A 27,799-nucleotide genomic window follows, 5' to 3' on the forward strand; every position below is an offset into this window, starting at 1 on the left:
ATAATTGCTAAAAAAATTATTTTTTTGTAAATATTTTTGTTTGGGATGGATTAATTAATGGATTAATTTCCATTAATTCTTATGGGAAATATTAATTCGGTTATCAGCCATTTCGGTTATCGGCCGACCTTCTGGAACAAATTACGTCCGAAAACCGGGGGTCCACTGCACCTGGAAAGTACTCGAGGGCCTGGTCCCAAATCTCCACACTGCCATAGCAACATACTGGGGTGAGAGATATGGGAGGAAGTGTAAAATAAACCCAGTGAGGAGCAGGGGTGTGGTGGGGAAAATAAGAGAACACTGTATCAACATTTGGGGTCCCAAACTATTCGACATCTTACCATAAGATATCAGAAACATGGCTGGAACAAGTGTAGAAGCCTTCAAGAGAAAACTGGACGAGTATCTTCACCAGGTGCCTGATCAACCAGGCTGTGATAGATATGTGAAGCAGCGGGCCTCCAGCAGCGACAGCCTGGTTGACCTGGCAAGCACCAGACAACCCTAGCCCATGGCCGGGATCTGAGAGTAGTGAAAGTCTCGAGGCTCCTCAAAGGTATATGAAAGGGTCTGGTTATATAAAGTGGTCCCTCACTGACAATGTTTTGCCCATACAATATACTTTATCAAATCACAAACATATATTTATGACTTGTTTGTGACTTAATAAAGCCTACTGTATGAGCAAAACATCATCAATTATTAGAATCAAAACTAAGCGCTAAACCCACTAGGGTTATACAGCGTTGTTAAAACATCATCAATAAACAACAGATTTACAGTGTATTCGTCTTTTACCATCATGTTGGTATTTTACACTATCTGTCTCCTAACCGAGGGAATACACATTGTCTGGGAATTCACAATTAGGACACATAATTCAGTAGTGCAAAAGGGCTTTATCATTGTAAATCTATATCTTATCTTATCACTTTCATAGACTGAGCATTGTGTATCTGAATATTACTTTATATCAATCCTGCTTTTGTATTCATATATATAAATATACCATACTTAATTTAAATTTCTGGTAAATAAGATACATAAAAATATTGTAAATTCTCTTTGGTATGACTTTTTTTACTTTATCAAATTATTTTTAACATAGGTTCTTATGCAAAATTTAGTCAAGAGATTCTTAAAGACTTTACATCAATTATTTTCACTATGTCCTCTTATATGTCTTGCTAGAGTGCATTTATGTGAGAAGCCTTTCTTACACACAGCACAATAATAAGGTTTCTCTCCTGTATGACCTCTCATGTGTATGTCAAGATGAGTTTTTCGCTTAAATTCTTTCATACACACTTCACATGGATATGGTCTCTCCCCTGTATGAACTCTCATGTGTGTTACTAAAGCAGATTTATCTTGAAATGTTTGCCAACACTCTGGACACTCAAACTTTCTCTCTTTGCAATGTACAGCTCTAATATGTCTTGCACAATGTGCTTTTCGTAAAAAATGCTTCAGACACTCTGCACATTGATAAAAGCAAGGTTTCTCACTTGCTTGAACATCTGTACTCTGTATCACTAGATCTGATGCTTTGGAAATGTCTTTTACATCCTCAGGAAACTTGTGTAAGTTCTTCCTTGGAAGATCTCTCAAATGTGGTGCTAGATCACATCCTTTTGTAAAGTCTGAATATTGGTACAGTTTGTCTCCTACACTACCAGCTTGTATATGTTTGGCTAGATCTGACTTTCTTGGAAAGTCTTCCAGACCCTCTGCAATCTGATGATAAGCTCTCATATGTAGTGATAGAAGTGAAACTCTTGAAAATCCTCTTGGACACTCAGAACATATATAGAGCTCTTCTCTTACATGAACTGCTTGGGTATGTTTTGCTAGATCAGATAGATTTGAAAACTCTTCCAAACACATTGTACATAGAAAAAATGTACTACTACTTAGATCAGCTCTTGAATGTGTTGCTGGCTCTGCTTTTACTGAAACTGGCTCTGCTTTTACTGAAAAGTCTTTTGAACACTCTGAAGCATGAGAGGGCTTCTCTTTTGTATGAATATTTGTAACGTGTTTTGCTAAATTACTTTGATATTTAAAATCTGTTGGGCAGAAATTACAATGATACAGTTTCTGTTCTGTATGGTGATTTTTCATGTGGATTTTAAGATAACTTTTATTTGCAAAGGTCTTAAGACATAGTGAACACTTACGTTTTCCTACTGCTTGAACTCTCTTGTGAATTATCAGAGTAAATTTTCTGGATGAAGTTGAAAAATTAGGACTACCAGCACCTTTCTCATCAGTTACCTTGAGTATTTTTAGACAGTTGTTTGCCATTATTTAAAAATTTGATGAAGCACTGGGTACAGAGATTGCTTTTGTAGAAAGTACTCTACACACTGAATGATTTTCTTTTGTATTTTGTATAATTCTTAGTATATGCAGTATTTCTTCAGGTTAAACAAGCTTCATAAAAATGTGTGTATACACTATTGGTCTACTTATACAAGATGTCTGAAAGCCTAAACACACTGTGTTGACACTTCAGCTACATTTACACAAACTTTGTGAAACAGTTGACAGCAGGTCTACCTACTGCAGTGATTATATGTACTCTTGGTTCCTCCAGTTTTACACCATGTCTCAAAGGTGTTGATACTGGTTGTTGACACCACAAGTTTGCCTCTGCTGCTACAAAAATGACCTGTGAAAGACCAGAGATGAGCAATCAAGACATTCAGTGATTATTTCATGATGCAATGAGCTTCTCACTTTTGACTTGCTTTTGAAAAATGCAACCAAGAAATAGATAAATAACTTAACAAATTTTAATAATAACTCAACAAAGAAGTGGCAGTACAAATGATTACTCTTTTTACTGCCAGATAACACACTCTCAAACTTTTCAAAAGTCTAAACTTACTTAATATACTTAACATTCACTCATTCTACTGTGCCTACTACACATACAGGACAGTAAAATCTAACCATACCATACCACGGACGGGGATAGAACCCGCAATCAGAGAATCTCAAAACTCCAGACCATTGTGTTAGCCACTGGGCCAGCTAGCCACAAAAAGATTTATCCAACTAGGTATATTTCTACACCATAGGAAGGTTAGCATAGGCACCACTGTGACCACAAATGGAAGTGGTCACAGTGGTGCCTATGCTAACCTTCCTATAGTGTAGAAATATACCTAGTTGGATGAATCTCTTTATGGCTAGCTGGCCCAGTGGCTAACGTGATGGTCTGGAGTTTTGAGACTCTGATCTCGGGTTCCATCCCCATCCTTGGCATGGTTTGTTTGCAATCGTGTCATTACGATTTCGTGAGTCAGTAAAATCTAATACTAATCCAAACCCAAAACTCTTTCTTGATAATTGCCACAGAACTCATAATGCTCAATACAAAAATCTCAATGATATTTCCCCTATGTCTGGCATAACCTTTGCAAAAACTCGATGTGCGTATAAGGACCCAAAATTTGGAGCTCCCTACCTGATAACTCCTGAGTCTCTTTATCTATTAAAGCTAATGTAGAAAAATATATCTCCTTTCCTTCATTTGATCATGTAACAATTAATAATGCTTAAAACTCTTTCAACCTCAAATATGTATAAAAATACGTACAGTGGACCCCAACCTTACGATATTAATCCATTCCTGAGAGCTCATTGTAAGGTGAAATTATCATTAGCCGAATTAATTTTCCCCATAAGAAATAATGGAAATCAAATTAATCTGTTCCTGACACCCCAAAGTATGAAAAAAAAATTTTTTTACCACATGAAATATTAATTTTAATACACACAAACTGAAGAAGACCTGCACAGTTAATACTCTACTAAGAATAGAATACATGACACTTACCTTTATTGAAGATCTGTTGATGATTGATGGGATGGAAGGAGGGGAGAGTGTGCAAGTTAATGTTCAGAAGGGTAATCTCCTTCCATTAGGACTTGAGGTAACAAGTCCTTTTCCAGGGTTACTTCCCTTCTTCTTTTAATGCCACTAGGACCAGCTTGAGAGTCACTGGACCTCTGTCGCACAACAAATCTGTCCATAGAGCTCTGTACCTCCCGTTCCTTTAAGACTTTCCTAAAATGGGCCATAACATTGTCATTGTACAGGTTGCCAACACGGCTTGCAGTAGCTGTGTCAGGGTGATTTTCATCCGTAAAGGTTTGCAGTTCAACCCACTTTGCACACATTTCCTTAATCTCTTTTTTTCAATTCCATACTAATTCTTGCCCTTTTTACCACAGGGATGGCACTAGAAGCTTTCTTGGGGTCCATGGCAACTTATTTTGCAGTTACAAGCACTAAAAACACTGGGATAATGTGAAATGTACCGAATGTATGCGTAGATGCGACCGCACTGGCTGGCTTGTAAACACTGGGGCTGAGGCCACACGTGGGAAGCGTCCCGGACGAATCATGTAAGGCGAGATTTTTATCGTGAGGCGAGGCAAAATTTTTGCATTCAAATGCTTCGTATGGCGGATTTAATGTAACGCAATGCGTTCGTAAGGCGGGGGTCCACTGTATTCTTATTCTCATACGTGCACTTGTATTTGCAATCTAGCTTTACAGAGATAATCTGCCTGCTTGTTTGTTTTTTGTTTGTTGTTAACCTTGTCATTGTTAGTGTCATAATACAGTGGACCCCCGCATAACGATTACCTCCGAATGCGACCAATTATGTAAGTGTATTTATGTAAGTGCGTTTGTACGTGTATGTTTGGGGGTCTGAAATGGACTAAGCTACTTCACAATATTCCTTATGGGAATAAATTCGGTCAGTACTGGCACCTGAACATACTTATGGAGTGAAAAAATATCGTTAACCGGGGGTCCACTGTATTACAGCTTGCAAGCCAGTGTTGGTGCTGTATTATGCCAAAATTCTAGCGGCTTCCAATCTTGCGGGAGAAAACTGGTAGGCCTACATATGAGAGAATGGGTTTGAGTGGTCAGTGTAGGCAGTATAAAAAAAATCCTGCAGCACGCAGTGCACAATGAGAAAAAAACTCTGACCATGTTTTTGCTTCTTGGTCTCATTTGATAGAATCTAAGATACATTACAAAAATAGAGATGATTTTGAATGGCTTTCGGACTAAAAGTACCTTGAAATTGAGCTCAAAGTAGCGGAAATGTTCAATTTTTGCAGATTTTTAAGAGTAAACAGATCACGTCATGCATCCAACTGTCAACTGGTGGGTCTAATATGCTTTCACAAATGCACTGATATTATTTATACCATTTTTACAATACTGCAGTAAACAAATGACGTCACCATCCCATACCTGCCCGATTGCCACTCCCCCTCAACCTTCACATATTGGAAAGCTCTTCAACACACTAACAAAAGTGGGAGCAGACATCATGAGGTAGCAGTGGCAGACAACATGAAACAGCAACGGCAGACTACGTGAAGCAGCAGTGGCAGACATCATGAGGTAGCAATGGCAGACAACATGAAGCAGCAATGGCAGACAACATGAAGCAGCAGTGGCAGACATCATGAGGGAGCAGTGGCAGACAACATGAAGCAGCAGTGGCAGACAACATGAAGCAGCAGTGGCAGACATGAAGCAGCAGTGGCAGACATCATGAAGCAGCAGTGGCAGACATCATGAGGTAGCAGTGGCAAAGTGTAGCATTAAGAGTGTAGCAACTAAGTGTAGCATTAAGAGTGTAGCACTTATAAGTCACTCTGTCTGACTTTTTTTGGGGTTATCCTAGGTTCTCTACACATGCAGTCAGGAACAGGAACGGCCGCTGTGGTGGCCCAATAAACCCCCAACAACAACAATGGTCGCAGTCACCACCACTAGTCACATAACAGATATTGCCCCAGAAAAACTAAACAGTTCACAGCAAAGAGACTGAATAATCCCTGGCTAACACCAAGGATCCTCAAATCCATTAACACAAAGCACAAATATGAAAAACAGTATAGAATGGGTCAAATAACTAGAGAACAGTTGAAAAGTTACTCATCAGCACTTACCAGCCTGATAAGAAGGTCAAAAAAATTGTACAGTGGACCCTCGACCAACGATGGCATCGATTAACGATAAATCCAACTAGCGATACATTTTAACGCAAAAATTTTGCCTCGACTAGCGCTAAAAAACTCGACCAACACTATTCGTTCCATCTGAGACGAGTCCACTTCTGGCCAGTGTTTACAAGCCAGCCAGCCACCTTGGTCGCTTCCAAGCATACAATCGGAACATTTCATATTATCACAGCCTTTTTAGTGATTGCACCTGCAAAATAAGTCACCATGGGCCCCAAGAAAGCATCTAGTGCCAACCCTACAGCAAAAAGGGTGAGAATTACTATGGATATGAAGAAAGAGATCATTGCTAAGTATGAAAGTGGAGTGCGTGTCTCTGAGCTGGCCAGGTTGTACACAAAACCCCAATCAACCATCGCTACTATTGTGGGCAAGAAAACGGCAATCAAGGAAGCTGTTCTTGCCAAAGGTGCAACTATGTTTTCGAAACTGAGATCGCAAGTACTCGATGTTGAGAGACTGTTATTGGTGTGGATAAACGAAAAACAGATAGGAGGAGATAGCATCTCTCAAGCGATCATATGTGAAAAGGCTAGGAAGTTGCATGACGATTTAATTAAAAGAATGCCAGCAACTAGTGGTGATGCGAGTGAATTTAAGGCCAGCAAAGGTTGGTTTGAGAGATTTAAAGGAAAGGGAAGTAACCCCGGAAAAGGACTTGCCACCTCAAGTCCTAATGGAAGGGGATTCCCCTTCTAAACACTAAGACCATCAACACTCTTCCCTCCTCCCATCCCATCAATCATCACCAGATCTTCAATAAAGGTAAGTGTCATGTAACTGTGCATGTCTTCTTCAGTTTGTGTATATTAAAATTAATATTTCATGTGGTAAAAACATTTTTTTTTTCATACTTTAGAGTGTCATACACGGATTAATTTGATTTCCTTTATTTCTTATGGGGAAAATTAACTTGACTAACGATAATTTTGATTAACGATGAGCTCTCAGGAACGGATTAATAGAGTTAGTCGAGGGTCCACTGTATTATGAAAATAGATTACATAACATCAAAGGTAATATGAAAAAAACCTGGAAAACTATCTGAAATTCTTGGAACTAAAAAGTTATCCAAAAACAAAACAATCAAACTAACAAAATCAGATGAACCCCCACTCACTTCAACCAAAACAGCAAACAGAATTAATGTTTTCTTCTCCACCATAGGAAAAAACATAGCAAACAAAATACCAACACAAACACCCGTCCATCAGACTACCTCATATTTTTTTTTTTTTCAACAAGTCGGCCGTCTCCCACCGAGGCAGGGTGACCCCCCCAAAAAAAAAGAAAATCCCCAAAAAGAAAATGCTTTCATCATCATTCAACATTTTCACCACACTCACACATTATCACTGTTTTTGCAGAGGTGCTCAGAATACAACAGTTTAGAAGCATATACGTATAAAGATACACAACATATCCCTCCAAACCGCCAATATCCCAAACCCCTCCTTTAAAGTGCAGGCATTGTAAATACACTATTTCTAGCTCCAACCAACCCCATTGAAGTTATGCTCATCATAAACAACCTTAAAAACAAGGCAGGAGACATAAACAACTTGCCTGCTTTTATGTACAAAAAAGCTTCTCAAGTATTGTCACCAATTATTGCAACGCTCTTTAACAAATCCATTGAATCATCTACCTTCCCAACAATCCTCAAAATAGCGAGGGTCACTCTGATCCATAAAGGAGGTGACCAAGCTGACTTGCATAACTATAGACCAATATCTAACTTACCACTGCTCTCTAAAATCTTTGAAAAATTAATTCATAGACGGATCTATTCCTACCTTGTTTCACACAACATATTAAACCCTTGTCAGTTTGGATTCAGGAATAATAAAAGCACATGCTAGAACTAATATATACCACACTTAAAAAGAAAGAAGTCCCACTGGGCATTTTCATTGATTTACGTAAAGCTTTCGATACAGTCCACAATGAACTGCTGTACTCCAAATTAATGCACTATGGTATCAGAGGCCATTCCCTCAACTACCCAAAATCATACCTTAGTAACAGAACTCAATATGTGTATGCAAATGATGCAAACTCTTCCACCCAACCAATCACAGTAGAAGTCCCACAAGGAAGCGTCCTTGGACCACTCCTATTTCTCATCTACATCAATGATCTACCAAATGCATCACAGTTACTCAAACCCATATATTTGCAGATGACACTACATATGTCTTTTCCCACCCAAACACAGTCATACTAGCAAACACTGTCAATGCTGAATTACAGAAAATATCTGCCTGGATGATGACTAACAAACTTACCCTGACCACTGATAAAACCTATTTCATTCAGTTTGGAAACAAAGCTGCAAATGATCCAATTAACTTAGCACTAAATGGATCATCAGTCACAAGACTCACAGAGGGAAAATTCCTAGGTATCCACCTTGACAGTAGCCTTAAGTTCCGGACACACATACAACAAATCACCAAGAAAATCTCCAAGACTGTAGGCATACTATCAAAGATAAGGTACTACGTTCCACAATCAGCTCTCCTGGAACTGTACCATTCACTCATATACCCTTATCTTACATATGGAATTTGTGCATGGGGATCAACAACATCCAATCACCTAAAACCCCAAATAAACCCAGCAAAAGGCAGCAGTAAGAATGATAACAAATTCCCACTCCTGCCAACATACTCCATCAATCTGCTCACCATTAAGAACATCCATACTTATTCATGTGCCTACTACATACACAGAACAATACACACAAATATAAACCCTCCACTCAAACTTCTCCTCACCAATCTAAACAGGACACATGACCACAACACAAGACACAGATCTCTTTTTGATATACCTCGTGTCCATATCACACTGTGTAAAAACTCTATGCACATAAAGGGCCCCAAAATATGTAATTCATTACCAGAAGATATTAAAGTAACCCAATCTGAAAATCAATTTAAGACTCTTCTCAAAAGCCACTTAATCACCCTAGACTAAATGCTAAATACTCAGTACACACATACTCACCTATGTACTCCCACATCATAATTGAAACAATCACTTTGAACCTTTTATCCATTGTTGACAGGAATATAATTGAATCATTGTTTTCTCAAAAAGTATGTTCGAATATAAATATATCTTTGTATTATACAAATTTTGATTCATTCACAATTAATATTCTACTGTAAAACTATGAAATAATTACTATCCTACTGTACAACTATGATATACTCCTTAGTGTTAAGTAGACTGTAAGCCAATACAGTGGACCCCCGCATAGCGACCTTAATCCGTGCAAGAGGGCTGGCTGTTATGCGAAATGTTCGGTATGCGAATGAATTTTCCCCATAAGAAATAATGGAAATCAAATTAATCCGTGCAAGACACCCAAAAGTATGAAAAAAAAAAAAATTTACCACATGAAATGTTAATTTTAATACACACAAACTGAAAAAGGCATGCACAATTACATGACACTTACTTTTATTGAAGATCTGGTGATGATTGATGGGATGGGAGGAGGGGAGAGAGAGTGTTAGTGTTTAGAAGGGGAATCCCCTTCCATTAAGACTTGAGGTGTCGAGTCCTTTTCTGGGGTTACTTCCCTTCTTCTTTTAATGCCACTAGGACCAGCTTCAGAGTCACTGGACTTCTTTCGCACAACATATCTGTCCATAGTGGCCTGTACCTCTCGTTCCTTTATGACTTCCCTAAAGTGTTTCACAACATTGTCAGTGTAATAGTCACCAGCACGGCTTGCAATAGCTGTGTGAGGGTGATTTTCATCCATAAAGGTTTGCACTTTCAGCCACATTGCACAGATTTCCTTAATCTTTGTAGTAGGCAATTTCTTCAATTTCTCTCTCCCCTCCTTTGAACCAGTTTCCTCAGGTCTGGCCTCTTGCTGTTGAAGTTGATCTATCAGCTCATCAGTGGTTAGTTCTTCATTGTCCTCCTCCACCAACTCTTCCACATCATCCCCACTAACCTCCAACCCCAAGGACTTCCCCAATGCCACAATTGATTCCTCAACTGGCATACTCCTCTCAGGGTTAGCCTCAAACCCTTCAAAATCCCTTTTGTCTACACATTCTGGCCACAGTTTCTTCCAAGCAGAGTTCAAGGTCTTCTTAGTCACTCCCTCCCAAGCCTTACCTATAAGGTTTATACAATTGAGGATATTAAAGTGATCTCTCCAAAAGTCTCTTAGAGTCAGTTGAGTTTCTGAGGTCACTACAAAGCACCTTTCAAGCAGAGCTTTTGTGTACAGTTTTTTGAAGTTTGCAATAACCTGCTGGTCCATGGGCTGCAGGAGAGGAGTGGTATTAGGAGGCAAAAACTTCACCTTAATGAATTTCATGTCCCCATAAAGTCGCTCTGCCACGTCTGTAGGATGACCAGGGGCATTGTCTAACACCAGGAGGCACTTAAGTTCTAATTTCTTTTCAGTTAGGTAATCTTTCACATTGGGGGCAAATGCATGGTGTAACCAGTCATAGAAAAAGTCCCTAGTGACCCATGCCTTACTGTTTGCCCTCCACAGCACACACATATTTTCCTTGAGGACATTCTTTTGCCTGAACGGTCTGGGAGTTTCAGAGTGATACACTAATAAAGGCTTCACTTTGCAATCACCAGTAGCATTGGAACACATCAACAAAGTAAGCCTGTCTTTCATAGGCTTATGTCCTGGGAGTGCCTTTTCCTCCTGAGTAATGTAGGTCCTGCTTGGCATTTTCTTCCAAAACAGGCCTGTTTCATCACAATTAAACACTTGTTCAGGTTTCAGTCCTTCACTGTCTATGCACTCCTTGAATTCCTGCACATATTTTTCAGCCGCTTTGTGGTCCGAACTGGCAGCCTCACCATGCCTTATCACACTATGTATGCCACTACGCTTCTTAAATCTCTCAAACCAACCTTTGCTGGCCTTAAATTCACTCACATCATCACTAGTTGCAGGCATTTTTTTAATTAAATCCTCATGCAACTTCCTAGCCTTTTCGCTTATGATCGCTTGAGAAACGCTATCTCCTGCTAGCTGTTTTTCATTTATCCACACCAATAAGAGTCTCTCAACATCTTCCATCACTTGCGATCTCTGTTTCGAAAACACAGTTAAACCTTTGGCAAGAACAGCTTCCTTGATTGCCTTTCTGTTGCCCACAATAGTAGAGATGGTTGATTTGGGTTTCTTGTACAACCTGACCAGGTCGGCGATACGCACTCCACTTTCATACTTATCAATGATCTCTTTCTTCATCTCTATTGGAATTCTAACCCTTATTGCTGTAGGGTTGGAACTAGAAGCTTTCTTGGGGCCCATGGTCACTTATTTTCCAGATAAAGCACCGAAAACACTGTAATAATACGAAATATTCCGATTGTATGCTTGGATGTTACCGCGGAGGCTGGCTGGTAAACAATGCCACCGGCGGAACATATGAGGCTGGCTCAGGCCGCACACTGGACGCGTCTCGGACGAAGGGCGGTGAGCGGGTTTTTGGGCGGTATGCGAGGCAAAATTTTAGCGATCAAAGCGTCCGGTATGCGGATTGTACGTTATGCAATGCGTCCGGTATGCGGGGGTCCACTGTAATGTTAAGTTGGCCCATAATGCCTAGGCATAATAGAGGCTCTCTTTGTACTGCAACCCACTATTGTAAATATAAAATCTCAATGTACTGTTTGCAAAGACTAAAATAAATAAATAAATAAATAAATACGTAATGACATGCATTTTATTCATTCTAGTGTATATACAGTATCATGTTTCTATGTTATTAATATTGTTTATTATGTCATATTACATGAATCGTGATAGATAAATAAGCTGTAGAGTTGATATTAGGGAAATTATTGAAGTATTTTCTTGTGCCTGGAATTCCACTGGAACGAATTAATTCCATTTCAATTAATTTAAATGAGAAAAATTGACTCTGCAAAAGAGCAAATCCAGATGCGAGCAAGGTCATGGAACAGATTAAACTCGTAAGTAGGGGTTCCATTGTATTACAGGTATTCATTATATATAGCCTTAGAAGACCAAAATAATAAAATGTGAATAAAATAACAATTACATAGTACAGTAGGACCCCGCTTTACGGCATTCCGCTAATACGGACAATTCAAATTATGACTTAGACTCTCTATATGGCTCGCCCACCTGACTTTCTAATACGGTCACCATGCCCCACCCGGTTTGTTTACATTCTCTGTGAGCACAACTCTCCATTATGTCCAGAAACTTTCCAAAATTCCAAGTGTTTTAAAGCTATTTCATATTTTATATATATACTCTGGTATTTGTGTATTGTTCCATAGAATTGTTTTTTTGTTCTCTAACCCTTAAAGTGTCAAACTGTTGATCTAAGCTTTGCTGCTAGCACTGTTAATATTATGAAAAAACAAAACAAAAAATAAAACAAAGGGCAATTTTCTGCATGTAATTTGAAAAAATAATCAGGGCCGGTACTTATCAACACATGAGCATCTAGTACCAATTATGCTGCCAGGCAGCATAATTGGCACTAGATGCTCATGTGTCAGCAACACGGAGTCCTGCCACTTGCAGAAATGTTGCCAATGTACGGTGGAACCTTGGTTTTCGTTTGGCCTGGTTTTTGTAGAATTTGGTTTTCGATGGTTTTTTTCGTCAAAATATTGTCTCAGTTTTCGCTCGTCACCTTGGTTTTCGTCCGCCGTACCGAATGTGTCCATGTGCCCGCGCCCACACAAAGCATCCCACACAGGCATTCTGAGTCAGTCTGGCTTTGATTCTTGTCTAGTGAACATTACCCTGCAAGTTCATAAAAAAACATTTAGTAATAACTGATTGTTTTTTGTGCTTGTTTATTGAGTGTGACTGCTAAATAAGCCACCATGGGGCCAAAAAAAGTTCCGAGTGCCAGGAACGAGTGATGCTGTTAGTGAATTTATGCAAGTTCTGACAAACGTGTGGCCGAAGAATTTGCTGATGAATTCAAGGAGTACGTAGAGGCAGGAGGAGTCCTCCCCCAACAAGTCTTCAATTGTGACGAAACAGGCCTCTTTTGGAAGAAAATGCCAAAGAGGACCTACATCATGCAGGAGGAAAAGGCACTGCAAGGACACAAGCCTATGAAGGATAGGCTAATTCTTTTGTTCTGTGGTAATGCTAGTGGGGATTTCAAAGTGAAGCCTTTACTGGCGTATCACTCTCAAAAACCCTGAGTGTTCAAGAAAAACAATGTTATCAAGAGTAAATTGTGGGTGATGTGGAAGGCCAACAATAAGGCATGGGTCACGAGGCAAATTTTCATCGAGTGGATCAATGAAGTGTTCGGCCTGAGTGTGAAGATATACCTCGTGGAAAATAAATTGCCACTCAAGTGCCTCCTGTTAATGGACAATGCTCCTGCTCATCCTCCAGACTTGGAAGACCAATTGTTGGAGTAATTTAGTTTCATCACAGTGAAGTTCTTGTCCCCTAATACCACTCCTCTCATCCAGCCCATGGACCAGCAGGTCATTTCAAACTTCAAACAAGATTCTTCAATAAAGGTAAAACTGACCCAATATCTCTATAAAAAGCACTGCCCTAAAAAAACTAAACAGATCACAGCTAAAAGACTGAACAGTCCCTGGCTAACGCCTAGCATCCTCAAATCCATAAATATAAAGCACCTATATGAAAAACAGTACAGAATGGGTCACATAACCAGAGACCAAACAAAACATTACTCATCAATCCTAACCAGCCTGATAAGAAGGGCAAAAAAATAAAAAAAATTGTATTATGAGAACAGATTATCGAGCTTAAAAGGTGATATAAAAAATAACTGGAAAACCCTATCTGAAATTCTAGGAACAAAAAAGATATCAGGAAACAGAACAAACTAACAAAACCAGATGAACCCCTACTCCCACCAACTGAAACAGCAAACATACTCAATGTTTTCTTCTCCACCATAGGAAAAAACCTTGTGGGTAAAAATCTCAAGCTCAAATACCCCACCTAATGACTACCTCACTGGCACCTACCTGAACACACTATTCCTAACTCCGACTAACCAAACAGAAGGCTCCCTTATTATCAACACACTAAAGAACAAAGCAGGAGATTTAACCCCTTGACTGTTGCAACCCCAAATCCTGAGGTGTCTCCTGGTGACTCAAAATTAAAAAAAAAAAAAAAAAAGATTTTTTCTTATGAAATGATAGAGAATCTTTTCCTGATTGTAATGACAACAGAAGAACGAAATATGATGGAAAACTGACGGAATTATGCTCTCGCGAAGTTAGCGATCTTGGCGATATTTACAAATCGGCGATTTTGCCCACTTTGAGCCCTATTTTTGGCTAATTCCATTGTTCCAGTCGACCAAACTCATAGCTATTTCTTTAGAACTCAATTTTTTCTACCGATTTCAACTACCCAATAACGTGGTCAGAAATTTGCAATTTGGCCAACTTCACAAAAATTAAAAAATATGACAATTTCAAAACAGGGTCCAGAATGAACAATGCAGACATTCCTGGCTCTAAAATAACATTTTCTTTGTTTATCAGTCATGTCTCCAGGCCCCTCTGATATTACTCTTGCTTTCTATTTTGAATTTTTATTAAAAAAAAAATACAAGATTTACTGCTATGCAGACTACTGCAATATTGTAATAATTGTATAAATAATATCAACCCATTCATGACTGCATATTAGAATGGCTAGTTGGACATTTATTGGACAATGACATCATTTGTTTACTTTTGAACATCGGCAAAAATCAAACATTTCCCCTACTTTGAGCTCCATTTCAAGGTTCTTTTCATAGTAAAACCAATCAAAATCACCTCTATTTCTACAATATGTTTTCCATTCTATCAAATGAGACCATGAAAACGAGAATACACCCATAAATACTATACGAAAATAGACCACAAAGTCGGCATTTTAATTAAAAAAATGGTCGGAGTTTTTTTTTCTCATTATGCACTGCGTGCTGCAGGATTTTTTTAATATGGTGCACACTGACCACAGAGACCCATTCTCTCACATGTGGGCCTACCAGCTTTCTCCTGCTTGATTTGAAGCTGCTAGAATTTATAAGTATATATACGTAAAACACGGTGGTTCTTAAGACGCATATATACGACCAAAACAGTCAAACGGTTAAATACCTTAAAAATCTTTATATACAAAAAAGCTTCACAAGTACTGTCACCAATCATTGCAACACTCTTTAACAAATCCATCGAATCCTCTACCATCCTTACAGTTCTCAAAATAGCGAGGGTCACCCCGATACATAAAGGAGGAGTTCAAGCAGACTTGAATAACTATAGGCCAATATCCAACTTACCCCTTCTCTCTAAAATCTTTGAAAAATTATTTCATAAGTGAATCCATTCCTACTTCACCTCCCACAACATACTCAACCCCTGTCAGTTTGGGTTCAGGCCCAATAAAAATACGAATGATGCTATTATACACTGCACTCGAGAAAAAAGAAGTCCCATTGGGGATCTTCATTGATTTACGTTAAGCTTTTGATACAGCTGACCGTGATTTGTTGCACATAAAATTGTCACACTATGGTATAAGAGGGCACTCCATCAACTACCTAAAGTCATACCTTAGCAACAGAAGCCAGTATGTGTACACAAATGGAGCAAACTCTTCCACACAACCAATTACAGTTGGTGTCCCACAGGGAAGTGTCCTTGGCCCTCTTCTCTTTCTCATTTACATAAACGACCTACCAAATGCATCGTAACTACTCAAACCCACACTATTTGCATCGCAACTACTCAAACCCACACTACATACGTCTTCTCTCACCCAAGCCCAGTCATACCAGCCAATACTGTAAAAACCGAATTACAGAAAATATCTACCTGGATGACGATTAACAAACTTACTTTCAATATTGACAAAGCCTACTTCATTCAGTTTGGGAACAGAACTACAGATGTTCCTCTTAACATAATGATAAACGAATCACCTATCACAAAGCTCACAGAGGGAAAATTCTTAGGAGTCTACCTTGATAATAGACTCAAATTTCAAACACATGTACAACAAATTTCCAAGAAAATCTCCAAGACCGTAGGCATACTATCAAAGATATGATACTATGTTCCACAATCAGCTCTCCTGGCCCTATGTCACTCACTCATTTACCCTTATCTCACCTATGGAATTTGTGCATGGGGCTCAACAACAATAAATCATCTCAGACCATTAATTACCCAACAAAAGGCTGCAGTCAGAATGATAACAAACTTCCACTCCAGGCAGCATACTCCACCAATATTCAAAATTATAAACTTACTCACCATACAAAACATCCATACTTATTATTGTGCCTACAACATATATAGAACACTAAACTTGGATATAAACCCTCCCCTCAAACTTCTCCTTACCAACCTCAACAGAACACATGACCATAACACAAGGCACAGATCACTCTTTGACGTTCCCTGTGTCCATCTCACACTATGTAAAAACTAAATTCACATAAAAGGCCCAAAAATCTGGAATTCATTACCTGTGAATATAAAAAAAACAGTCTGTTTATCAATTCAAGACTCTTCTTAAAAACCACTTACTCACCCTTAACTAAATAAATACTGAATAACTATCTCATAAATGTATAACCTGTGACCCTATCAAACTATGTTTTTTTTAATTTTACATTACCTAATAGAATACTCCATTCTCCTGAATGCACAGTAACTCATCTAATGACCATATGACCTGTTTCTGCACTACAAATCATTGATTTTGTTCAATTTGATCGGATTAATTAATAAATTGTATAACTTCATATAGTATATTGATCATTTTGTTATATTATACATTGTTATGCTACAAATTTGTACAACTATAATGCTTCTTATTTGAAATGCTCATTTATACTTCATGTTGTAATTTGTTTACTGTAATTTTTACCACTGAATATATCATTGCTTAGTTAACCCTTTGAGGGTCGACAGGCCCTCTCCGAAACTCGTTCTCAGGGTCGGCCAAATTTAAAAAAAAAAAAATTATTTTCTCTTATGAAAAGATAGAGAATCTTTTCCCGACCATAAAGACACCAAAAGTTTGAAATTTGATAGAAAACTTACGGAATTATGCTCTCGCAAAGTTAGCGGTCTCAGCGATGTTTACGCATCGGCGATTTTGCCCACTTTGAGCCCCATTTTCGGCCAATTTCACTGTACTAGTCGACAAAAAACATGAATATTTCGCTAGAACTCCATTTTTTCTATCGAATGAGTGCAAGAAACCACCCATTTATGAAATTCAACTATCCAGTACAGTGGTCAGAATTTAGCAATTTTGCCAATTTCACACAAATTTCAAAAGATGCCAATTTCGGAATAGGGTCCAGAATAAACAAGAAAGACATTCCTGGCACTAAAATGACATTTCCTCTAGTCATTAGTCACGTCTCAAGGCCCCTCTTATATTCTTTTGCTTTCCACTTTGAATTTTTATTCTCACAAAAAATATAAGATTTACTGTTATGCAGACTACTGCATTAGTGTAAAAAATGGTATAAATATTATTGGTGCACTTGTGAAAGAATATTAGACTCACCAGTTGACGTGTATTGCACGCTTGGCACGATTTGTTTACTTTTGAAGTTTGGTAAAAATCGAACATTTCTGCTACTTTGAGCTCAATTTCAAGGCACCTTTCATTGTAAAACCAGTCAAAATCATCTCAATTTCTGTAATATGTCTTCCATTCTATAAAATGAGACCAAAAAAACTAGAATACAACAATAAATACCATACGAAAATACACTGCAAAGTCGCTGATTTATTCCAAAAAAATGGTCAAAGTTTTTTTTTTCTCATTATGCACTGTGTGCTGCAGGATTTTTTTTAGACTGTGCACACTAACCACATAGACCCATTCTTTCATATGAAGGCCTACCAGCTTTCTCCCACTAGATTTGAGGCCGCTAGAATTTATGAGTACTAGTATGTCAAAAACCCCTACGCATAAGACGTACTAGTACGACGAAAACCCTCAAAGGGTTAATCTTAAGTTAATTTTAAGCCTGCCCATAATGCTCTGCATACAAGGGACTTTTGGCATGTGCACCAAACCACTTTATTTCCTTGTACAACTATGTATCATGTCCAAATAAAAAAATAAATAAAAAAATAAATAAATTTAAATGTTCATTTATCCATTAAAATTTGTGCCTTATATTTCTCATTGTTTTCTGTATTTAAAACTATAGTTATTCTCTATAAAATGTATTTTTTGTAAATATTTTTGGGCGTCTGGAATGGATTAATTGGATTTACATTATTTCTTTTGGGAAATATTCTTTAGTTTTCATCGAATTTGGTTTCCGTCAGACTCTGTGGAACAAATTAAAAACAAAAACTGAGGTTCCACTGTACCTTTTTTTTTTCACATTTTTTTAATTTATGTAGTTTTTATGTTCTGATAATTACAATTTATGGTAGTTCTTGTGATTCTATGGCCAATCTTGGTTCACACACAAATGTTACATATGGAAATAGTAAACAAAGTCATAAACACACTGACAGGTGAACATGTTCACCTGACTTAGTCATATACCTGGAATATACCCGGAGAGGGTTTTGGGGGTCAATGCCCCCATGGCCCAGTCTGTGACCAGGCCTTGTTGTGGATCAGGGTCAGATCAACCAGGCTGTTACTGTTAGCCGCACACAAACTGACGTACGTACCACAGCCTGGCTGGTCAGGTACTGACTTTAGGTACCTGTCCAGTGCCTTCTTGAAGACAGCCAGGGTTTTTTTGGTTATCCCCCTTATGAATGCTGGGAAGCAGCTGAACAGTCTTGGGCCCCTAACACTTACTGTTTCTTAGTGTATTCGTGGTGCCCCTGCTTTTCATTGGGGGAGGGATGTTGCATCTCTGCCAAGCCTTTTACTCCCTATGAAAGCAAAAGTCTAGGCAGGAGATGCAACATCCTCCCAATGAAAAGCAGGGGTGTCATGAGTACACTAAGAGACAACACAATAAGTGTCAGGGGTCCAAGACTGTTCAGCTGCCTCCCAGCATACATAAGGGGTATTAACTAAAGACCCTGGCTGTCTTCAAGAAGGTGCTGGACAGGCACCTAAAGTCAGCACCTGATCAGCCAGGCTATGATTTGTACATCAGTTTATGCATGGCCAACAGTAACAGCCTGGTTGATCAGACCCTGATCCACCACGAGGCCTGGTCACAGACTAGGCCACATGAGCATTGATCCCTGAAACCCCCTCCAGGTATACTCCAGATGTGGGTTATTATCTAGGCTTTCGATATTTCCTTGACCACTCATGGCCATATCCATCATTACTCGGGGTAAGCATCACTTTTCTCAAAAAAGAATTGCTAATGCAACATGGCATTAGTGAATCCCTGGGGTTCGCCATGCTGTTTGCTCTAGCTGGTGCTCAATTGAACTGGTACTCCAACAAGGTAATAAGTGATCTTCAATTCTGTTAATACTGCATACACTGAGTGTTAAGACCCATTCTATACTGCCTAGGGCCTTCAGGCCTTTGGCACCAAATTTGAAGGAAGGAAAAATAGTGCAGTGATGGATGTCATGAGCACTAGCAGTAAAATGTAGATCAATGTTTGGACAGTTAAGGGCTTAAAGACACACACACACACACACACACACTGAGGGATTGAGAATCATTTCCCAGTACAGATGAGACATAGGTCATGTTTTATTAAGTCTGCTGCTCCTGTTTATATAACAGTAAGAAGGGTCTTGAGTGTTAGTCCAATGCTGTGGATCACATCCTGGGAAGGCTTCTGTGCTAGCCTTTGTCGGGTGTGGACGTCTCTCTCTTGCCCGAGTATCGGTGACAAATTTCCCCCATTCTCACTGGAACGCTTGTCCTCATCTATTTTGCCTGCCGGGCACTCTACAGGAGGGGTACCTGTTCATTGGCTTACTTTAGCCAGCTCCATTTTTTCTGCTCTACGGGAAATTCCTTAACGGTCTTTGGTGGGAAGCCAGTTACTGAACTCAGGTGGGGGTGTTGGCGTCCCTCTCTGCTGGGGCTTGGCAAGGGGGTCCACCGGATCTAATTGGAAACTTCAAGTTTCTATCTCTATTTACAAAGGAACTTTTGTTCCTTTTGTGCCTTGGGCAACAATTTTTTCTCGTCCCATCGAGAAACTGGGCTCGATACAGCGCATGCTGTCAGTGGCCCTGATAAACCCAACAAAGAAAGATCCTGGGAAAAAAGATTAAAGGACCCCAATGGAAATGATACCAATAATTCCTGATGATGCATGGATTTTATTAGGTTATCCTGGGTACCTAACCTTCAAGGTTAAAAATCCAAAAAGAATCTTACTTTACTGACAGTGAAGAAAGGTTAATTAAGCTACAATATATTATTCTTGGGTGGCTTTTATAAAATCAGATTATATTTTATATTCTTTGTATAACAAAATAATACTTCAACTGTAAAAACTGACATAATTCTGAACAATTTAAACAATTAATGGCCAAAATCTGCCAAGGAGCATTCATACATTTTTATATACATGTATTATATAAGTTATTATATAAGTTAGGTAGTAGGTTGGTAGACAGCAACCACCCAGGGAAGTACTACCGTCCTGCCAGATGACTGTGAAACAGAAACCCGTAATTGTTTTGCATGATGGTAGGATTGCTGTTTTCTTTTTCTGTCTCATAAACACGCTAGATAACAGGGATATCTTGCTACTCCTACTTTCACTTTGGTCACACTTCACAGACACGCACATGCATATATACAATGGTCCCTCGTTTTTCGTAGTTAATCCGTTCCTGGAGTTGCTACTATTATCGAAATCTACGATTTTCAAATCAATTTTCCCCATAAGAAATAATATAAATACAATTAATCCATTCCCGACAACCAGAAGTATTAAAACAAAAAAATTTTTTACATGAAATACAGAAGTAGTACATAAACAATACAATGGGAAATGATGAATGAAACATTAACAGCATAACACTTACCTTTATTGGAGATTCTTCTTAGTGTATGGGAGACTGGAGGAGGAGAGAGAGTGGATTGTTTATAGTTTGGAAGGGGAATCCCCTTCCATCAACACCTCAGGTATCAATTGCTTTTCTGGGGTTGCTTCTCTTCCCTGTTTCTTAATGCCACTAGGACCACCTTGAGAGTCACTGAAGTCCTGTCTCGCAGAATAACTGTGGAGAGAGCTCTGTTTCTGGCATCTCTAACACTTCCCTAAAATGGTCCAAGACTTTGTCACTGTACATGTTGCCAACATGGCTTGCAACAACCTTGTCAGGGTTATGTTTCTCCATAAAGCTTTCCATCTTACCCCACATAGCAAAAATCTCTTTAATTTCTGAAGAAGGCACCTTCTTCCATCTCTCTTCCTCCTCCTCTGCAGTAAGATTCTGAGCTGCGATCTGTTGCTGTTCCTGCTGATGTTTTTCTTAAATTCAATTGTATTTCTCACCTTCTTTACCACAGGCTTGGCACTAGGAGCTTTCTTTAGAGCCATGGTAGCTTATTTAGTACTTGCAAGCACTAAAATGAGTGAAATATTATGAAATATTTCGTAGGAGCACGTGAGGGGACCTTCGCTCACTGATAAACAATGCCAGATTGGCTGGGTAGGGAGGCTGCCCCGGCTCACACCGTGCGGACGCATCCCGGACCAACTACTATTCGCGAGTCAACCTATGATTAGCGAGCCCATGTTTATACGAAAATATCCCTATGATTTCCGAAATCTATGATTCCCGAGAACTACGAAAAACGAGGGACCACTGTATATACATACATCTAGGTTTTTCTTCTTTTTCTAAATAGCTCTTGTTCTTTTTTATTTCTTCTATTGTCCATGGGGAAGTGGAAAAGAATCTTTCCTCCATAAGCCATGCGTGTCGTATGAGGCGACTAAAATGCCGGGAGCAATGGGCTAGTAACCCCTTCTCCTGTAGACATTTACTAAAAAAGAAAAGAAGAAAAACTTTATAAAACTGGGATGCTTGAATGTGCGTGGATGTAGTGCGGTTGATAAGAAACAGATGATTGCTGATGTTATGAATGAAAAGAAGTTGGATGTCCTGACCCTAAGCGAAACAAAGCTGAAGGGGGTAGGGGAGTTTCGGTGGGGGGAAATAAATGGGATTAAATCTGGAGTATCTGAGAGAGTTAGAGCAAAGGAAGGGATAGCAGTAATGTTGAATGATCAGTTATGGAAGGAGAAAAGAGAATATGAATGTGTAAATTCAAGAATTATGTGGATTAAAGTAAAGGTTGGATGCGAGAAGTGGGTCATAATAAGCGTGTATGCACCTGGAGAAGAGAGGAATACAGAGGAGAGAGAGAGATTTTGGGAGATGTTAAGTGAATGTATAGGAGCCTTTGAACCAAGTGAGAGAGTAATTGTGGTAGGGGACCTGAATGCTAAAGTAGGAGAAACATTTAGAGAGGGTGTGGTAGGTAAGTTTGGGGTGCCAGGTGTAAATGATAATGGGAGCCCTTTGATTGAACTTTGTATAGAAAGGGGTTTAGTAATAGGTAATACATATTTTAAGAAAAAGAGGATAAGTATACAAGATATGATGTAGGGCAAAATGACAGTAGTTTGTTGGATTATGTATTGGTAGATAAAAGACTGTTGAGTAGACTTCAGGATGTACATGTTTATAGAGGGGCCACAGATATATCAGATCACTTTCTAGTTGTAGCTACACTGAGAGTAAAAGGTAGATGGGATACAAGGAGAATAGAAGCATCAGGGAAGAGAGAGGTGAAGGTTTATAAACTAAAAGAGGAGGCAGTTAGGGTAAGATATAAACAGCTATTGGAGGATAGATGGGCTAATGAGAGCATAGGCAATGGGGTAGAAGAGGTATGGGGTAGGATTAAAAATGTAGTGTTAGAGTGTTCAGCAGAAGTTTGTGGTTACAGGAAAGTGGGTGCGGGAGGGAAGAGGAGCGATTGGTGGAATGATGATGTAAAGAGAGTAGTAAGGGAGAAAAAGTTAGCATATGAGAAGTTTTTACAAAGTAGAAGTGATGCAAGGAGGGAAGAGTATATGGAGAAAAAGAGAGAGGTTAAGAGAGTGGTGAAGCAATTAAAAAGAGAGCAAATGAGAGAGTGGGTGAGATGTTATCAACAAATTTTGTTGAAAATAAGAAAAAGTTTTGGAGTGAGATTAACAAGTTAAGGAAGCCTAGAGAACAAATGGATTTGTCAGTTAAAAATAGGAGAGGAGAGTTATTAAATGGAGAGTTAGAGGTATTGGGAAGATGGAGGGAATATTTTGAGGAATTGTTAAATGTTGATGAAGATAGGGAAGCTGTGATTTCGTGTATAGGGCAAGGAGGAATAACATTTTGTAGGAGTGAGGAAGAGCCAGTTGTGAGTGTGGGGGAAGTTCGTGAGGCAGTAGGTAAAATGAAAGGGGGTAAGGCAGCCGGGATTGATGGGATAAAGATAGAAATGTTAAAAGCAGGTGGGGATATAGTTTTGGAGTGGTTGGTGCAATTATTTAATAAATGTATGGAAGAGGGTAAGGTACCTAGGGATTGGCAGAGAGCATGCATAGTTCCTTTGTATAAAGGAAAAGGGGACAAAAGAGAGTGCAAAAATTATAGGGGGATAAGTCTGTTGAGTATACCTGGTAAAGTGTATGGTAGAGTTATTATTGAAAGAATTAAGAGTAAGACGGAGAATAGGATAGCAGATGAACAAGGAGGCTTTAGGAAAGGTAGGGGGTGTGTGGACCAGGTGTTTACAGTGAAACATATAAGTGAACAGTATTTAGATAAGGCTAAAGAGGTCTTTGTGGCATTTATGGATTTGGAAAAGGCGTATGACAGGGTGGATAGGGGGGCAATGTGGCAGATGTTGCAGGTGTATGGTGTAGGAGGTAGGTTACTGAAAGCAGTGAAGAGTTTTTACGAGGATAGTGAGGCTCAAGTTAGAGTATATAGGAAAGAGGGAAATTATTTCCCAGTAAAAGTAGGCCTTAGACAAGGATGTGTGATGTCACTGTAGTTGTTTAATATATTTATAGATGGGGTTGTAAGAGAAGTAAATGCGAGGGTCTTGGCAAGAGGCGTGGAGTTAAAAGATAAAGAATCACACGTAAAGTGGGAGTTGTCACAGTTGCTCTTTGCTGATGACACTGTGCTCTTGGGAGATTCTGAAGAGAAGTTGCAGAGATTGGTGGATAAATTTGGTAGGGTGTGCAAAAGAAGAAAATTAAAAGTGAATACAGGAAAGAGTAAGGTTATGAGGATAACAAAAAGATTAGGTGATGAAAGATTGGATATCAGATTGGAGGGAGAGAGTATGGAGGAGGTGAATGTATTCAGATATTTGGGAGTGGACGTGTCAGCGGATGGGTCTATGAAAGATGAGGTGAATCATAGAATTGATGAGGGGAAAAGGGTGAGTGGTGCACTTAGGAGTCTGTGGAGACAAAGAGCTTTGTCCTTGGAGGCAAAGAGGGGAATGTATGAGAGTATAGTTTTACCAACGCTCTTATATGGGTGTGAAGCATGGGTGATGAATGTTGCAGCGAGGAGAAGGCTGGAGGCAGTGGAGATGTCATGTCTGAGGGCAATGTGTGGTGTGAATATAATGCAGAGAATTCGTAGTTTGGAAGTTAGGAGGAGGTGCGGGATTACCAAAACTGTTGTCCAGAGGGCTGAGGAAAGGTTGTTGAGGTGGTTCGGACATGTAGAGAGAATGGAGCGAAACAGAATGACTTCAAGAGTGTATCAGTCTGTAGTGGAAGGAAGGCGGGGTAGGGGTCGGCCTAGGAAAGGTTGGAGGGAGGGGGTAAAGGAGGTTTTGTGTGCGAGGGGCTTGGACTTCCAGCAGGCATGCATGCATGAGCATGTTTGATAGGAGTGAATGGAGACAAATGGTTTTTAATACTTGACATGCTGTTGGAGTGTGAGCAAAGTAACATTTATGAAGGGGTTCAGGGAAACTGGCAGGCTGGACTTGAGTCCTGGAGATGGGAAGTACAGTGCCTGCACTCTGAAGGAGGGGTGTTAATGTTGCAGTTTAAAAACTGAAGTGTAAAGCACCCTTCTGGCAAGACAGTGATGGAGTGAATGATGGTGAAAGTTTTTCTTTTTCGGGCCACCCTGCCTTGGTGGGAATCGGCCAGTGTGATAATAATAATAAAAATAATAAAAGTTACAGTGGCGGTTCTTGTATAGGCACTGCGGAACTGCAGCACCCCCTATTTTCACTTGATATTATTGATAACATTCAATATAATGAGTCTTTTTTCTTTCTTTCTTTATACTTGTACATTATATAATCCTTAAGCTTAATGTCAGTACATGAAAAAATTACAAAAATCCTTGTATGAAACTATGCGCTTCACAGTTCCAGTGACTCAGTGTTTGGGTGTTGTGCACATGCACACATGTCCAAGATAAGACTCTGGATGTTAGGTAGAGAGAGCACTGTCGCTAACACAGTGCCGACCCTGTTGTGTAAGTGTAAGGCAGCGTTTCTTATTGGCTCAGCGATGTGTGTTGTGCTTAAAAACCATGTACCATATTCTTGAATGTGATAAAGTGTAGAATGAGATGATTATCATGCTTTCGTGTATTTTATTTAATTCATAGTTTTCTTTCGGTTCTTTTATTTTACACATTACTAAAGCAATGGCTAAAAATTTTCTGAAGCAGCACCTCCACTAATTTTAGCTACGAGCTGCCACTGATAAGTTATGTCATCACTGACTGGCTTAGTGTCCCCCTAGCATCTTTTAACCGTCTTCCACTGCATGCGACCCACACCAGTTAACTACTTACTGCTAGATAAATATGGCAGCAGATGTAAGGAAACATGCCGAGCATTTCCACTCATCCTGGGATCAAACCCTAGTTCCTCAGTACTCGCCTATTTGTGGTTGCAGGGGTTAAATTCAAACACTGTAGTTTTTGTTGCAGCCAGCAGCAACAGCCTGGTTGATCAGGCTCTGATCCACCAGGAGGCCTGGTCACAGACCGGGCTGCGGGAGCGTTGACCCCCGGAATTCTCTCCAGGTAAACTCCAGGTAATAATACATATGTGCCCTCAAGACCATATTAAATTTATTTCTATATGTACCCAGAGCCTGAATAAAAATTATAACAATTATACTAAAAATACTTATTCAGTGGTGTACACAGAATGTGTAGATTGTAAAATATAAACTAATGCCCAACCTTCGACGTCGAGGAGTAGAAGCAGAAGTAGAAGTAGCAGTAACAGTAGTAGTAAACTATATTATACCCCATGACTTTACTGGGTTATCCTGGCACTTTAGCCTCTAAAACTCTGGGCTCTGGTGGGTAACGCTCTCACTTCACACGGCGAGGGCCTGGGTTCGATTTCCAGCCAGAGTAGAAACATTGGGCATGTTTCTTTCCACCTGTTGTCTATATTTCCCATCAGTAATAATGGGTACCTGGGTGTTAGTGGACTGGTGTGGGTCGCATCCTGGGACACTGACATAATTTGCACGAAATGCTCAGCATAACAAGTGGCTTTCTATATAGTAGTATGTCACTGATGTCAGCTATGACTGTATACCTTGTACATGTATGGGTAGTAAAATAAAGATATTATTATTATTATTATTATTTACAAACCTAATAAATTCTTCGGTACGACATATTTCATTGTGTAAGTAAATAAGTTTATTTAGCTACAGGTACACATAAACACATATAAACTACACAATGTATACTAAATAAAGAAATAAAAATTTTGATTTGATTGGCCCGGTGGCTAAAGCTCCCGCTTCACACACGGAGGGCCCGGGTTCGATTCCCGGCGGGTGGAAACATTTCGACACGTTTCCTTACACCTGTTATCCCGTTCACCTAGCAGCAAATAGGTACCTGGGTGTTAGTCGACTGGTGTGGGTCGCATCCTGGGGGACAAGATTAAGGACCCCAATGGAAATATGTTAGACAGTCCTCGATGACGCACTGACTTTCTTGGGTTATCCTGGGTGGCTAACCCTCCGGGGTTAAAAATCCGAACGAAATCTTATCTCTTAGCAACATGTGTAAATTACCAAATATAACCTAAAATAAGTCAGACGAAGTGATTAGGGTCATTATGAGGTCATCCACAAGTGGCTCAGTTACCTACTTACTGCTAACTAAACACAGGCTGCTACCACACTTACATATATTATACAATACACTTAAACAGGCTGAAAAAAAGTGAGGTAAAAATGAACTTACTCTTCCTGTTCTTGTTGTTGGTTTATAGGGCCACTGAGACCTTACGTTGTATCGAACCCTTTCTTCCAGTGTACCATAATAATAATAATAATATCTTCATTTACTACAAGTACATGTACAAAGTATACAGACCATATCTGACATCAATTACATAATACCGTATAGAAAGCCGCTTGTTATGCTGAGCATTTCCGGCAAATTAGGTCATTTTTGTCCCAGGATGCGACCCACACCAGTCCACTAACACCCAGGATGTGACCCACACCAGCCCACTAACACCCAGGATGCGACCCACACCAGTCCACTAACACCCAGGATGTGACCCACACCAGTCCACTAACACCCAGGATGTGACCCACACCAGCCCACTAACACCCTGGTACCCATTTTACCGATGGATTAACATAGACAACCGGTGTAAAGAAACACGCCCAATGTTTCTACCCTCGTCGGAAATCGAACCCAGACTTCGCCGTGTGAAACGAGAGCTTTA

At 39.5% G+C, this 27,799-nt stretch overlaps 1 protein-coding gene across 3 annotated transcripts; it reads right to left on the reverse strand.

The window, feature by feature from the left end:
• Nucleotides 1–1,051: 1,051 nt before the first annotated feature.
• LOC128693586 (zinc finger protein 271-like) lies at nt 1,052–27,434 on the reverse strand. 3 transcript variants are annotated; one of them, XM_053783384.1, is made up of 2 exons: nt 27,307–27,434; nt 1,052–2,677 (listed from the first exon to the last, which is right to left on the reverse strand). In XM_053783384.1, exon 2 carries the CDS (start codon nt 2,308–2,310, stop codon nt 1,156–1,158), a length of 1,155 nt encoding a protein of 384 aa, XP_053639359.1. In that variant the 5' UTR covers nt 2,311–2,677; nt 27,307–27,434; the 3' UTR covers nt 1,052–1,155. The 3 variants fall into 3 exon arrangements, with proteins under 3 accessions (XP_053639359.1, XP_053639360.1, XP_053639361.1); XM_053783385.1 differs by lacking the exon at nt 27,307–27,434 and adding an exon at nt 27,249–27,306; XM_053783386.2 differs by lacking the exon at nt 27,307–27,434 and adding an exon at nt 12,744–12,856.
• Nucleotides 27,435–27,799: the final 365 nt, after the last annotated feature.

Source organism: Cherax quadricarinatus, chromosome 57 (assembly GCF_038502225.1).
Source record: "Cherax quadricarinatus isolate ZL_2023a chromosome 57, ASM3850222v1, whole genome shotgun sequence".
Classification (NCBI taxonomy): domain Eukaryota; kingdom Metazoa; phylum Arthropoda; class Malacostraca; order Decapoda; family Parastacidae; genus Cherax; species Cherax quadricarinatus.